Source organism: Oncorhynchus tshawytscha, linkage group LG24, assembly GCF_018296145.1.
Source record: "Oncorhynchus tshawytscha isolate Ot180627B linkage group LG24, Otsh_v2.0, whole genome shotgun sequence".
Taxonomy (NCBI): Eukaryota; Metazoa; Chordata; class Actinopteri; order Salmoniformes; family Salmonidae; genus Oncorhynchus; species Oncorhynchus tshawytscha.
Genome location: NC_056452.1, coordinates 16,726,218 through 16,742,197, shown reverse-complemented (window position 1 = coordinate 16,742,197; position 15,980 = coordinate 16,726,218). Strand labels below are relative to the sequence as shown.

The following is a 15,980-nucleotide window of genomic DNA, read 5'->3' as shown; positions in this document are numbered from 1 at the left end:
TTGTCCTGTCAATTCATCCTCTGAATGGCACACGTACACAATCCATATCTCAAGGCTTAAAAATACTTCTTAAACATGTCTCCTGCTCTTCATCTACACTGATTGAAGTGGATTTAACAGGAGAAATCAATAAGGCTTTCACCTGAAAATGGCGCCGACAGATGGGGCTGCCGTGCTTCTAGCTCTAGGGCAACTTTGCAGTATTTTGTTTTTATGTGACAAGTAAAATTTGATTCATATCACCTGGTCAGTCTGTCATGGGAAGAACATGTGTTCCTAATGTTTTGTACACTCGTTGTACATTGTTACTTTATCGTATAAATGAATGAAAACAAAAATTGGCTAAATGGTCTTAATTTAAGGCAAGGGTTAGGCATTAAGGTTAAAATAAAATGTTATGGCTTTGGCTGTGCCAGCTAGTGACCACTGCAGAGCTGCATCCACGACAAGATCAATTTCAGTAAAAGTCAACCTGTGCTTTGCTAAGTAACGATAATTCTGACCTCAGAGATGACCACAGTGTACAGTCTAAATCAAGGAGCTGTAAATATTATGAATAAGAATACTAGATATATTCATGAATACAAGTTATGGAAAATGTAAAAATTAACATGTTGGACTAAGGAAGCACACCCATGTAATTCATGAGTAACATTGCATTCATTTTGAATGTTTGAAGTTATCCTTTTATATTGTATTTGTTCTGTGCTTATCAGTCTTTTTTTGATTCTGTTGTATATTCCACCTTCAGTAAATCAAAGGAAAGTACATACATTTGGACAGTCATTTTCATTTGGTCTGCAGTTGCATAACCAAAAGAAGGACCGACCTTGTCAATTAACTTGCCAGTCAAATATTGATGGTTCGGCCAAGGCTGTCAGTTCTACGTATTTGCAGGGAGTGACGGCTGTGTGACGTGTGAACCTGTGTAATCAGTGAGCGTGAGACCAAAGTCCAGAGTTCCATATACAGATGTAGGCTCTTCATTTGATCACCCTGTTGCAGGAATGCAAACTTATAGTGTATTTGAGCTTTACAAAGGCTTCTAAACCTTTTAATTTCCACTTTGAAATGTCAGAATTGATTTGTTCTAACAATTTTTTTTTTATCAACCCCTACAAACGTATTTCACATTTCCTGTTGACAACTGGTTTGGCTCATATTGTTAGCTACTGATTTTGGGGTTTGAAAACCATGTCATGATTGTGCAGCAGGTAGCCTAGTGGTTAGTGTTGGGCCAGTAACACCCACTCTTCCTAGGCTGTCATTGAAAACAACAATTTGTTCTTAACTGACTTGCCTAGTTAAATAAAAATGGTCATTTTACCACGGCTGCATTTTCTACGTTTTTGTGGACTTGCTTATGGTTTATCAGTAATTTGTGTCATTAATGATAGGAAACAAACAATGTAGAATGTGTCTGAACCGATACCTAACAGTATGTCTAGTAGTGTTAGATAAATAGCACATGGTAAGGGATGTATTTGAAAGGTTTTTATTATAAATATCTGACCATTTCCAAAAATATTTAACAGGAAGAACACAGTTACAAAACAAATATGAACATTGTTATATATTACTTTCTTAGAACACACTGTAAAGCAGGCCACTAAAGTTTTGGGCTCATATTCTCCTGGACTTTAGTTTGCTTTATCTTTTTCAAAATGAGGTTTAGTCAAAGCAACTGCAAGGAAACATTCACTTTCTGGGCTCCTGAGTTCGCACTGAACTACTAACTTCTAAATTAGATTTTTTTTTATACAATTAAATCAGTGTCTTAATTGCCTCTTGAGTAATACGCTGGATATTTCTTTCATTTCAGTGTCCACTGCGTATATAGGAAAATAAGACATTTACAGTGGCTGACTGGATGTATGGTAGACAAAGACCACAATAGATTGTTCATCTCTTTGGCTATTTGGGAAGAAGGTCAATATATGGAATGATTAAGGATTGAAGCACCAGTGAACACGGTTCAATTCTGGAGTGAGCTCCATATACATAAGTCTATGTGCGTCAGCCGTCAACGACCTCACAGATGCTTCTTGCTCTGTACACTGCTCAATGCTCCTGACATGCAGTAGGGGATGATGCTCACGGTTGCCAAGGGGACAGTGGCGCTCTTACAGAAAGACAGAAGGTAGAAGAGGGCGGCGGTGTGCGTGGGGGGCTTGAAGGAGTCAAAGAGGTGCAGCAGGAGCAGCGAGGTAACGATACATCCCACCCTGAAGGGGGTGCTGCTGTTCTTCTTGCTCTCGGTGTAGAGGGGCGAGTGCACGCCCAGGCCCAGGCCAAACAGGGTGCCCATGTTGCGCAGGAGGCTGGCGAAGGGAGTGGAGTCCATGTGGACCCATTCAGCCCTTACACACCACTTCTGGGCTTTCTCCAGGGTCCACAGCAGGTCCACGCCCAGAGCCTTCAGCAGCACGTAGAAGCCAACAGCGAAGGAGAGCAGGAAAACGGTGGTGTAGAAGTACTTCTTCAGACTGGCTCCGTAGATCCACTGGGTTCTGTTGAAGGCCTCGGCCACAACAATACCTGGAAATCAAATAGACGTCATATTAGCATCGTGTAGTTGAACAATCTGCACATTTTGTGCCATAGTTATGAGGGTTGTTATAAGGGCTTTATACTGACCTGTGATGACTCCACAGATGACTTGGTGGGGGAAGTGGGCAGCAATGAAGACTCTGGAGAGACAGACACACACCTGGACGGCCCAGAAGAATGCCCACAAAGTGCCCCGCAGATACCTGCCCAGTCAAGGGGGAGAGGGCGAGGAACCGTCAGCAAATACGTCATAGGCGTTTTGAAATCTGTCTGGCTGCTACAATAGTGTACAAGAAACCTCGACTACAACTAAACATGTGACACTACAGGTGACACGGCTTCTACCACTGCACATGTAATCAGTTTAAATAGACTGTTGCTTTCTTTGATCAACTTCCCATATCAATTTGGCTACGGTTTCACAACAAAACAACTCGAATGCACTCTGGCACATCCCCTTCCCTTCGACAACTAAAGTTAGTTTTCATGGTAAATCATCAGCTATGGTGCAGCACTGAGAACATTGATAAGCACTGAACTAAAAATGGTAAACAAGGATAAGATAATTGAGGACAAGAGAAGGAGGGGTTGAATGCTCTGGAACTTACATGCCCTTGGTGGAAGCTCTCGTCTTCTTCTTGGTCAGCATGATGGCTAGGATGGAGGTGACCAGTGTGTAGTAGATGCTTGCGGCTCCCATAGCGTGGCCAGAGGGACTGCCTACCAGAGAAAGGCATACTTCAGTCCATGATCATAGCACTTTATTCAAGTAAAATGAAAACCCAACAATACTGTAGAGGATTCTAAAACATGAATATTATCAACATCATGAAAATGATAAAGCTTTGGCTATATTCACTGAATCGCAGCATATACATTTCATATCATAAGGCACTATGGGTAAAAATAAATGGAAGTAAAGTGATGCTTCTTACCTGGGCCAGTCTCACAGGTCATGGGGTATTGTTCAATGTGAGGTGCAGTGGTATTGCTGTAGTAAGGTGTTTCATGAACCCACCAATACGGCCTCTCGCCAAACAGAATCCTGGAAGGAAAGCACAAGCCACTTAGACTAATGCAGGGAATTTAATTAGCACATTTTATTAAATTGACAGGGACAGTGCACACACACAGACATTCACACCTACATTTCAATGTGTCCAGATGTAGCCGAAGGGACACATTTGATCAAGTTCTAAATTGGTATCCCAGTAAGCATTTATTTGAAGGGTACCTATATAATGACTTCATAACACACTCAAACCGTACATAACAGCAGTACATAAGCTCAGCTGGACTCACCACTTGAAGACCAGGTTGAGCCAGTCGCCGATCACTGCCACCCAGATGAGTTTGATACCCACCGACTCCCGCAGGTGGAACCAGAGGGGGAAGAAGATGAAGAAGGTGTTCCTGAGGTCAGCAGCCCAGGACACCCACAGGAACAAACCCTGTGCATCCTTATAGTTGGTCTGGAGGTAATTAGTGGTGCTCACCCCATAGCTCTGAAAGGCATCCGTGACTGCCTCCATTTTCCAACTGTCCCTAGTGAACTGTCCGTCTAGGAAGCCAATGTGAGATGTGTTGCAGAAGGAGAGCACTGTAGCTATGTAAGAGTCTGCTGGTTGTTTTTATACCAGAGGGACCCACCACCCAAAGGCATGCACAACCTGATCTTTGAACCTTGCACATGTGTAATAAAACACAACAGGACAGGGGAGTTTGTGAGGGTTGTACAGTACTAACAGGAGAGACCATACAAACAAGTACAAAGGAGGGGTAAAAACAAAAGTCAATCGGTGTCTCTGTGTCGCTCACCCTGAAACAGCATGGAGACAAAAAAGCGAAATTTATGATTGACCAGTGGAATTCACAATAAAACCTAACAAATAGCCTACACAATAGTTTGTGGCAAAACAAGCCAACCAAGGGGATGTGTGGACAACGGCATTGCTTTTGCTTTTCTCTATTGAAATGCAAAATCCAGTGTTTTTCTTGTAATACAGTAAGTTGTCATTGTAAGACCATGAAATGGATAAGATAGGAACTAAAAGAGTCACGTGTACCAACTTACTAAGCCCCCTTTTTGGCCAGTTTAAAAAAAACACATTTAAAAAAAAAAAAAAAATGTAAAAAATGTCCTATTATGAAAGGCAGGAAGAGATCGAGACCAGCACACTGTCGAAAAAAGGAATCAATCCAAAACTGAGGCTTGAACGCAAAACAAAAGACGTTTATTTTATATTATGAAAGGCTAAATAAATGTTGACGATGTGCAAAATCCTCCCATTCCTCAACGACCTGCAGATAATCTGCCAGTTACACAATGAATTTCTGATGATTTTGTGAAAATTGTGGTCAGTGTCCTGTGGCTAGCCCACCTGTCAGTTACATAAGGGAATCAATCATTAAATAGTGTGGGACTTACTCCAGAGATGCTGAAAAGATAACTGACCAATAAAACTAGGTCCTGGATATGGTACTTACTGTGCTGTAAACAAGTCTGATTAGACAACCCCCAATCCAGGACTCACCTTAGGCTGTAGCTTATTGGAAAGAAATAGTAAATTAACTTATCATTACAGCAGGTCATAAGGTCAGTGCATTTTTGATTGATTTCGTGCCATTCGTTTCACATGATAGCGATGGATGTGGTTGAAGTGGTAATGACATGAAAAGGTCAATCAATAGGTCAATCAATTTTCATTGGCCTGCTTAACGTGTTCTTGCCACGATCTTTGCCAAGAGACGTACAGTCCTGGAGTGGAAAAACATTCACCCACTATCACACAGACATCCTGTTTCAGGGGCTAGCTTATCACTCCAGAGCAGAGAACTTCTGTTTACCAGTTTGGGAAACAGGAGCTCCATGTTGGGTTGTAGGCTAAAGGTCAGGGTGCCTGTCTACAACGTTCACTTGAAGGCAAACAAATGCCCTAACCTTGAATAAAGTCTGATGGGAACAGACAGTCCTGGAGCTCCAGAGGAGCTCTACCAGCTTTGGTGCACCGTCCCTGGGTTGCTGATCTGGATCCACACTGCAGTCATGGATCTTTTCCACAGCTGAGGCTTGAGGTAGCCATCCATCTGCAGACCCAGTATGGGCATTATGAGGGATGGTTTAGCCTCTACAGTGGCAGACCTGCATACCACCTTCTTCTGTTTCTTCCCAAGCTGGTTCTATCTGCGCAGGGACGTGGGGGTCAAGCTCATCTGGGTGGCTGCCATCGGGGACTGGCTCAACCTGGTCCTGAAGTGGTAAGGAACGGGTTAAATCAGGTTTCTGTCATTTTGTAGGTCATGGATTTTTACTACAAATTTGGAATAAATACACATGAACGAGAACTTGCATTGTCTTGAAGATAAATCGTATAAAATACACATTTTTCATAAAAATACACTTTTTAGAGTTGGCATTGTCATTATATAATCATTACAAAGTTGTAACATTTCAAGGAGTTGAATGGTGTCCTCTCTCTATGACAGGGTTCTATTTGGAGAGAGACACTATTTGTGGGTCCATGATACCCACTTCTATGGGACAGACACAGCCCCTGCTTAAAACAATTCCACATCACCTGTGAAACTGGACCAGGTCGGCAATGCCATAGATAGACCGATGTGTGCCAGAGTATAGCAATGCGTATCACTCAACATACCTCAAGAATATAGTAGTATTGGGAAGTGGAAGCATTATTGTCTTAGTATGTAATAAATGAATGATCATAGGGCCATAACAACCTTTGCACTTTAGTATTGATTCCCAGGGTAAATACATAGAGAATAATCTTATCTGAAAAAGGAATTCAGTTGGAAGTGTACAGTGAATTCCAGTGGAGGCTGGTGACTTGGAAAATTGAGGAGGATGGGAGACCCACGTAGATGTCAAAGTGTGTTTCAAAAATCGTCAAGAGTAATAATTTTCACCTAAAGCATTTAATAAAGACATTTATAGTACAATATAGGGAATGGGAACGAGAGGGCTACTTACACAGTGTTTGGAAGGGATCACAGCAGTGATTGAATGAGGGTATGAGGCATGCGTTGAGGTGTTCGGAGGCTTGACTTCAGTGCAGGACAGGATTTGTCTGGGAAGACAAAAACAATAACACAACACACTACACAGTTAGACAAAAGAAGAATGAGTTAGTCCAAGCAAGGAGTAAAATCATTGTTGTGTAATGTGATTGTGTTTGTGATTGACTCTACATACAGTAATGAGAGAAAATTGATAGGGGTACTCACTGTGCTTGAAGAGGAAACATTCAATGTGCCAGTGGATGAGTGGGTACATGAGACTTGGCTTCAGTTCATGTCAGGAGAGAGTTGACAATGGTAGTGGAGTGGACTGGTCATCACCTCTTAATCAGGGAACAGGAGGGGACTTAGCTCGAAATACAAATAGCAGATACATTCCATTACAGCTGCGCCATCGAAGGTTTTCTCCCTGAAGTTAAACATAGAGTTCACATCTTGCCCACTTGACACATCAAAGTAGCCCAAGAAACGTTCCTGAATAATGCCCTGATCATCCACATACCTGACGATAACTGACAACTGCAAGCAGACTGGTGGCACCATAGGTCCCAGAGCGAGGGGAAATTGTTACACCCTGGGGACTGGAGTTTTTCCTTATCTGTTAACCTAACCAGGAAAACGCTGGACCCTATAAGGTATGACAGTGATTCATCAGTTGCAAAAATATTTTATATGGGCTATGATGAGACCAGTTTTTCCTAATCAAGTCACATGGTTTAAAAAAAACTGGAGAAAAAAAACCTCCTGGCCCTGAGGTCGATGAAAACCTTGTTAAACTGCAGCAACTTTAAACTTGTTCATATTCATTATATTTAGAGTAGATTAGGAAGGGGATTTCCTCTACCTAGACACAGACAACAACTGATAGACAACAGAACTCACAGGGAGCTGAGCTTTATGAATGTTTGCATCATACAGTTCTATGCAACTCTAGGCCTTCTAAAAAAATAACTCACATCTGTCATCACTATTGATTGATTAATTACAGTTAATAATGTTGGATTGAAAATGTATTGACAGCCTAGTCAACCCAGTTTTGAATATAAACTACATTTGATCACATTCACATTTTCTCCTGACACACAAATGGACTATAAATACATAACGTTACCAATTAGTTTACCCTGACCAAGTGGACAGCGCACATAGGCTGTATGCATATGCTCTTATTAGTAGCCTACAGTTGATTAGACTGAACAATGGTCTAGTTTTCATCCCATACAGCATGTCAGATCTCTAATGTTAAGGTGTAGCCTAGACTGATGCAACATTTATATCATGCGTTTTTTGCTTGTGTCTGTCAGGAGTGAGTATGTATTTTCATCTTTGCTTAATAAAAGCCGGAGGAAAGTGGAATGCCTACTTGAGCGCACGCGGAAAAAAAAAATGCGCCGTGTCTAACTTTTAATGGATGATGTAATGAAACTATCAAATCATTCGGAATTGATTTCGACATCCCAGAAAAGACAGTAGAAAGTTCAATATGTTCAGCAAGTAACGAATTGTTACTGGGGGATTATTATTAAACGTTCCAGGCCATACATTTAAAACTAGATAGAAAGTATGGAAAAACTATCATGGATCTATATATTTGCAAATAACTCCCCTTTTTTTCTGGCCTTCAAATAGATTTTGACAAACAAATCAGTACAACAACAAAAAATTGTGCTGCACTCCATTGAATTTCAAAATCCTGATGTGGCCCTCAAGCCCAAAAGGGGGTAGGTAAGGTCTGGGCTTGTTTTGGAGCAGGGCCTTGTGTCTTGTTCATCTCCAGGTTCTTGCAGGTGGGGCTGTGGATGCTGCTGTGTACAGTGGAGCTGCTGGTGTGCATGTCCAGAGTCTACATGGCTGCCCACTTTCCCCACCACGTCATCAGTGGGGTCATCACGGGTCAGAGAACCAGGACTCTAGATGTCTAGATTTCAAGATGAAGACACTTGTACCCAGCAGGTGCTGCTAACCTGAATGCTACTGCACTGGCGTGGTTATTTTCTTTTCATGTTGTCATCATTTCCAGGAACTCTGGTGAAATGTGCAACCAGGCCTAGCATGTAGTGTAGTGTAAAAGTTATTGTATCTTATTTTATTTTCTTGTAGCTTGATGACAAACTCCCTGGTCTCTATCCATGGCAGGTATCATGGTGGCTGAGTTCTTCTCCAGAGTGCAGTGGATCTGCAGAGCCAGTCTGAAAAAGTATTTCAACACCACCATCTTCCTGCTCTCCTTCGCTGTTGGCTTCTACGTGCTGCTGAAGGCTCTGGGCGTGGACCTGCTGTGGACCCTGGAGAAAGCCCAGAAGTGCTGTGTGAGGGCTGAATGGGTCCACATGGACTCCACTCCCTTCGCCAGCCTCCTGCGAAACATGGACACCCTGTTTGGCCTGGGCCTGGGCGTGCACTCGCTCCTCTACACTGAGAGCAAGAAGAACAGCAGCCCGCCCTTCAGGGTGGGATGTATCACTGTCTCCTTATTGCTGCTACAGATCTTGGATGGCTTGATGTTCCCCTCCAGGAACCAGGCAACGTTCTACGTGTTGTCCGTCAGTAAGTGTGCTGCTGCCCTATTTATCCCCACAGCTCTGGTTCCCGGAGGACTCTCCTGAATCTTCCCAGGTTAAAGTGGGGCGGCTAAGCTGAAATTGTCATAACAATCGTTCAATTTGTGATAAAAGTGCAGAGGTAGAAAAATGTATACTGAAGTAATTTCAGTTGCTTTGGCAACACTATTGTACAAACCAAGGACAATGGTGGAAGTTGAGTGTAGTTGTTACCTGGAGGTGTGTAAATCTGTTGGACTATCAGAAACTGTTTTGATTTGACAAATTAATTGGCTTGCTAATAAGCTCATGAGCAGAGAGTGGGAATGGGTATTGGAAGCAAGAACACCTCAAGAGCTTGGGAATATAAGGTTCTATCTGCAAAACAAATATTCTGAGATAATTGGCTTTAAAGTTTTGAACTCTCATTGGTTTGAATGGTCTCAGCAATTTTTTAAAATCTTGTATTATTTTGAACTTAACAACATGAATTGGGGGTATTTGGAGTACTATATAGGTAGAGAACATTGAACAGAACAAGGGTATGTCAATAACAAAATGTTGACAAAAAATGCAGATAGAACCTTATAGTCCCAAGTTCTAGACCTGTTTCTTCAAATAGATTGCTCTGTTTGTTCCTAATTAAATGTAAATGTTACATAGAGTATATGCAATCCTTGGTATAGCAACATATCATTTATGGGGAGACAAGTGAAACTTGTGATTCAGTAGAAATGTTTGGAGGACATTGAGCAGCTGAATCTTCTGTTACAGTAAGCAATAGAAGACTAGGCTATCTTCAGCTTTGTGAAAAAGTCTTCCACTGCCTCAGAGCATTCATACTGGAGTTTCTCTATTTCTTTGTGGTGGTTATGTCTCCTGGGTTCAACTTGATGTTAGTGAATGACACTGTGTTGGTGTGGCTCCTTCGATGACAACAAGAGGACAAAGGGTGATTATCAGGCCCTGGACTCTGGACCCTGAGCGGTGAGGATCAAGACTGGTTGTACTATAATGTACAATAAGTGTTTGCATTTTATTTACTAGATGATGTTGTGAACAAGGTTGCCTTGATTAATAAGCAAAAGCCCTTTTGCTTGGTGTACACAGATATTTTTTTAAACTTTGAGTTAGTTTTTCAGAGAAAATGACCCAAAATGCCAATACTGATTCATGAATTATTACTAGGGACATTAAACATTTACTACTAGACGACCGACCCTCAGCACAATACATAGCAACACTCTTTACCTCATGCCCACTGACGTTGGGAGTTTTGGGCATGGAGGCTCAACGAGCAGCACTTTTTGTGTACAGAACGATGAACATGTGTATCTGTGCGTTAGTGATACATACCAAGTATACTGCTTCAATCAAACATACCAGCAATAATCAATAAATACTTGACTGTACATTGTCACATGTCAACACTACTGTACAATAGTCTACTTAACTTGACCCTGATATCAAGTCAGTGACAATCCATCCTATCATTGCCAAGTATTGTGACGGACATGCATATTTCCTATGGTGACTTAATATTGTACATCCATCCAACCTCGTGTTGTTTCCCTCTTTCAGCTCTTATCTTCAAGTGCATTGTGGGTTTTCTTCCTATGCTCACCTCATAAAACGATATAGTATATCTATACAGTACAGCTCGATTTGCAAATCTCCCAGTAAATTACCATAATTTTCAGAAATGTTGGTAATCTATTAAAAATACCTTGGTAATGTATACTAGAATAACATAACACATAAGATATACATGTTCTTGTCCTTATAGTGAATAGACCATATGGTTGAAGAGAAAATAGCTTAATCAATGAAAAAAATTATCTAATGAGCAATGACATAATTAGCAATTAACCCTGCAACTCTTCCAACTGTTTACTTTTTTCACAACTGTGGTCGTGACTGTTTTACAATGTAAATGAAGGTTGGGTTTGTTTCAATCCTGCCCACATAACCACAGCTGGCAGCACACAAGTAATTATCAATTCTGGGTGCAGCTGCACAAGACATTTTTGGTTTACTTTGGACATCCCTATGAGGCTAGTTAGGGACCATCGGTAAATTGCACAATGTACATGGGACAATATGTAAACATTTCAATAGCTCAAAATTTCAATGACTTAATAGAAATTGTCGAAATTCATATACAAATATTGAAAGTATTTCATTTAAAAAAATCTAAAGGTGTGCAACATGAAAATATTGTCTTATTTGCATTGTGTAATTGATTGACGGTCCCTATCTAGCCCGGAGATAGGCTATCCAAAGTTAAACCAACTTACCATGGTCGCACACCAGTCGGCTGAAGCTATTTGGCAAAAGAATAAAAAATAACTCTTCCCACCACCAAACACGCACGAGACCCCCACATCAAATCATACCCCGAAACCAACTCAGGTTTAAATTCAGTCATGGTAGCCATAATTTCTTAACGAACCAAATTAGGAAGTGCAGTCGGCCTTTAAAGATCTATCAGTGAGTAGCTATGTTTCCATTCACTTGTGGAGTGATTTTTTGTCGACATTTAGAAAGTTTGCATAGATAATAGTTGCAACTGCTAGGGTGTGCTTCAAATCAAATCAAATTGTATTTGTCACATGAGCCGAATACAACAGGTGTAGTAGACCTTACAATGAAATGCTTACTTACAAGCCCTTAACCAACAAGGTAGTTTTACAAAAATACACCCCCCCCCCCAAAAAAAAGGTAAGAGATAAGAAAAACAAATAATTAAAGAGAAGCAGCAGCAAATAACAATAGCAGGGCTATATACAGGGGGAACCGGCACAGAGTCAATGTGTCAATGTGCGGGGCACCGGTGTCGAGGTATTTGACGTAATTATGTACATGCAGGTAGGGTTATTAAAGTGGCTATGCATAGATAATAACAGAGAGTAGCAGCAGCGTGGGGGGTGCAAATAGTCTGGGTAGACATTTGATTTGCTGTTCAGGAGTCTTATGGCTTGGGGGTAGAAGCTGTTTAGAAGCATCTTGGACCTAGACTTGCTGCTCTAGTACCGCTTGCCGTGCAGTAGCAGACAGAACAGTCTATGACTAGGGTGGCTGGAGTCTTTGACAATTTTTGGGCTTTCCTCTGACACCGCCTGGTAAAGAGGTCCTGGATGGCAGGAAGCTCGACACTGGTGATGTACTGGGCCGTATGTATTACCCTCTGTAGTGCCTTGCGGTCGGAGGCCGAGCAGTTGCCATTCCAGGCAGTGATGCAACCCATCAGGATGCTCTCGATGGTGCAGCTGTAAAAACTTTTGAGGATCTGAGGACCCATGCCAAATCTTTTCAGTCTCCTGAGGGGGAATAGGTTTTGTCATGCCCTCTTCACGACTTGTGCTTGGTCCTCCTTTTCCTGTCGTCCACAATCATCTCCTTAGTCTTGATCACATTGAGGGAGAGGTTGTTGTCCTTGCGTCACCCGGCCAGGTCTCTGACCTCCTCCCTATAGGCTGTCTCATCGTTGTTGGTGATCAGGCCTACTACTGTTGTGTCATCAGCAAACTTAATGATGGTGTTGGAGTTGTGCCTGGCCATGCAGTCATGAATTAACAGGGAGTACAGGAGGGGACTGAGCACGCACCCCTGAGGGGCCACCGTGTTGAAGAGCAGCGTGGCGGATGTGTTATTACCTACCATTACCACCTGGGGGTGGCCCGTCAGGAAGTTTAGGATCCAGTTGCAGAGGGATGTGTTTAGTCCCAGGGTCCTTAGCTTAGTGATGAGCTTTGACGGCACTATGGTGTTGAACGCTGAACTGTAGTCAATGAATAGCATTCTCACATAGGTGTTCCTTTTGACCAGGTGGGAAAGGGCAGTGTTGAGTGCAATAGAGATTGCATCATTTGTGGATCTGTTGGTGTGATATGCAAATTGGAGTGGGTCTAGGGTTTCTCGGATAATGATGTTGATGTGAACCATTACCAGCCTTTCAATGCATTTCATGGTTATAGATGTGATTGCTACGGGTCGGTTGTCATTTAGGCAGGTTACCTTAGTGTTCTTGGGCACAGGGACTATGGTGGTCTACTTGAAACATGTTGGTGTTACAGACTCAGACAGGGAGATGTTGAAAATGTCAGCGAAGACACCTGCCAGTTGGTCAGCCCATGCTCGGAGTACACGTCCGGGTAATCCGTCTGGCCCTGCGGCCTTGTGAATGTTGACCTGTTTAAAGGTCTTACTCACATCGGCTGCGGAGAGCGTGATCACACAGTCATCCGGAACAGCTGATGCTCTCATGCATGTTTCAGTGTTACTTGCCTAGAAGCGAGCATAGAAGTTATTTAGCTCGTCTGGTAGGCTCGTGTCACTGGGCAGCTCTCGGCTGTGCTTCCCTTTGTAGTCTGTAATATTTTGCAAGCCCTGCCACATCCGAAGAGCATCGGAGCCGGTGTAGTACAACTCAATCTTGGTCCTGTATTGACGCTTTGCCTGTTTGATGGTTCGTCGGAAGGCTTAGTGGGATTTCTAATAAGCTTCCGGGTTAGAGTGTCGCTCCTAGAAAGCGGCAGCTCTACCCTTCCATTGAATTATCTTGTGTCGATCAAAACAGCTGGACATAATGAAGTCACACCAACAACAACAAAAATTGTTGTAAATACCTAGTGTCGGATAAAAATGTTCTGGTTGAAGTGTTTCCATTACTCATTTAGGCATATTACGCATAAAGAAATTGCAGACTGCCTGTAGGCTATGCCCTCCCACCTATCTGTTTCATGTCTTAGGTAGCCCGTGAAAGCCAGCATGAATAGAATGCAATAATTGCCGAATACTTGCCATATTCTAATAATGATCATGTTTCAACGCATCAGCACGGTCGGTGCCATGGTGAAACTTGCACTCCTGTAGATATGAAATAATATATGTATATACTGAACGAGTCAAAAGTTTGGACACACCTATTCATTCAAGGGTTTTTCTTTATTTTTACTATTGACTTATTGAGTATATCTGTTTTACAGCTTTGTCATTATATTTTTCATATTTAAAACATCTTATTTTATTATTTTCTATAGGCCTATTTGACATGTTAATAAAATGACCTAAAATCCTTAAGTTTCCAAAATGTTGGTAGATTACTTACATTTTTTAATAAGTTACCGTAACATTCCCTCCCTTTGCAACCCTGAGTTCACCTAACATGTGTGTGCATGTGTGGAAGGGAATGCCACCAGTCTGTGAGGAGAGAGGGAGTGTTCCTGAAGGGCTGACTTACATTCTGCCAGTGCATGGACAGAGAGTGACTGAAGGTGTGTCAGCTCCACCACCACCAACTCATCCAGAGGTCGCCCCCTGCCTGCACATTGACTACGTCAGGATAGGACCTGTTGGGAAACACACACACTACAGACTCCAACATACTGTAGATGTTCAAAATAGAGTTAAAGGTCCAATGCAGCCATTTTTGGCTCAAAATCAAATAATTTCTGGTCGATTATTAAGTACCTTACTGTGATTGGTTTCAAAACCCATCTTGGCAAATGTATGTTTGTCATGTAAACTAATGAGGCACATTTGTACTACGAGCTGATGGAAAGGGACGTTTTTCAATCAAATACAGTCTGTGAAACATAACATACCCTGTGAAAGTAGCCGCCCTTTCCTCTTGACTTCCGTATCATGTACCCTAATCTTTTGATGAGCTTCATGACTATATCATACATTTTGTGAAAATGGGGTCATTTAATATATATGAAATTGTATTTGTTTGTGAATTAATTTACTTCTACCAGATAAATGCCTTTTATTAAGTTTTTGCGCTGAAGAACATTGCGTTACGTTTTTGTCCATTGAATACCTTCAAAATTGCTACAAAAGTAAAAAAACGTCAAGGCTACTTCTTTGAAAATGATGTGTCAGTTGCATAGCTTATTATGTTAAGTGATCAAGATGCAGTTTAGTGGAATCAGACATGTGACCTTCCTTGAACATCAGCCTTACATGTACCATTTAGCTCCATCTACTGGGTGACAAGGGCATTGCTGAAACAGCTTTACGTCAGTTTCAATATCAAATACATTTTTGGTCACATACACATATTTAGCAGATGTTATTGTGGGTGTAGCGAAATGCTTGTGCTCCTAGCTCCAACAGTGCAGTAGTATCTAACAATTCACAACAATACACACAAATATAAAAGCAAACGAATGGAATTAAGAAATATATAAATATTCGTTTGAGAAATGTCAGAGTGGCATTGACTAAAATGCAGTAGAATAGAATACAGAATGTACATACGAGATGAATAAAGCAGTATGTAAACATTATTCAAGTGGCCAGTGATTCCAAGTCTATGTATATAGGGCAGCAGCCTCTAAGGTGCAGGTTTGCGTAACTGGGTGGAAGCCAGCTATTTAACAGTCTGATGGCCTTGAGATAGAAGCTGTTTTTCAGTCTTTCAGCCCCAGCTTTGATGCACCTGTACTGACCTTGCCATCTGGATGATAGACGGGGTGAACAGGCCGTGGCTCGGGTGGTTGATGACCGTGATAATATTTTTGGCCTTCCTGTGACATCGGATGCTGTAGGTGTCCTGGAGAGGCGGTGCAGTGAGAGGTTATTTTCCTAGCACCACTCTCCCAGGGCCCTCACCTTCTCCCTGTAGGCTGTCTCGTCATTGTTGGTAATCAGGCCTACTACTGTTGTGTCGTCTGCGAACTGGATGATTGAGTTGGAGGCATGCGTGGCCATGCAGTCATGAACAGGGAGTACAGGAGGGGGCTGAGCGGAAGTGGAGGTGTTGTTTCCTACCTTCACCACCTGGGGGTGGCCCGTCAGGAAGTCTAGGACTCAGCTGCACAGGACGGGGGTTGGGTCCCGAGCTTA

General features: G+C 42.1%; 1 protein-coding gene and 1 pseudogene across 1 annotated transcript; one reads left to right on the top strand and one right to left on the bottom strand.

Annotated features, from left to right (window-relative positions):
* Positions 1–1,479: 1,479 nt before the first annotated feature.
* LOC112223541 (glucose-6-phosphatase catalytic subunit 1) lies at positions 1,480–4,190 on the bottom strand. The gene is made up of 5 exons (XM_024386610.2): positions 3,853–4,190; positions 3,486–3,595; positions 3,159–3,270; positions 2,638–2,753; positions 1,480–2,538 (listed from the first exon to the last, which is right to left on the bottom strand). The coding sequence occupies exons 1-5, from the start codon at positions 4,080–4,082 to the stop codon at positions 2,033–2,035; spliced, it is 1,074 nt and encodes a 357-aa protein (XP_024242378.1). The 5' UTR covers positions 4,083–4,190; the 3' UTR covers positions 1,480–2,032.
* A 442-nt stretch (positions 4,191–4,632) lies between these two features.
* On the top strand, positions 4,633–9,570 carry LOC112223241 (annotated as a pseudogene).
* The last annotated feature ends 6,410 nt before the right edge of the window (positions 9,571–15,980 follow it).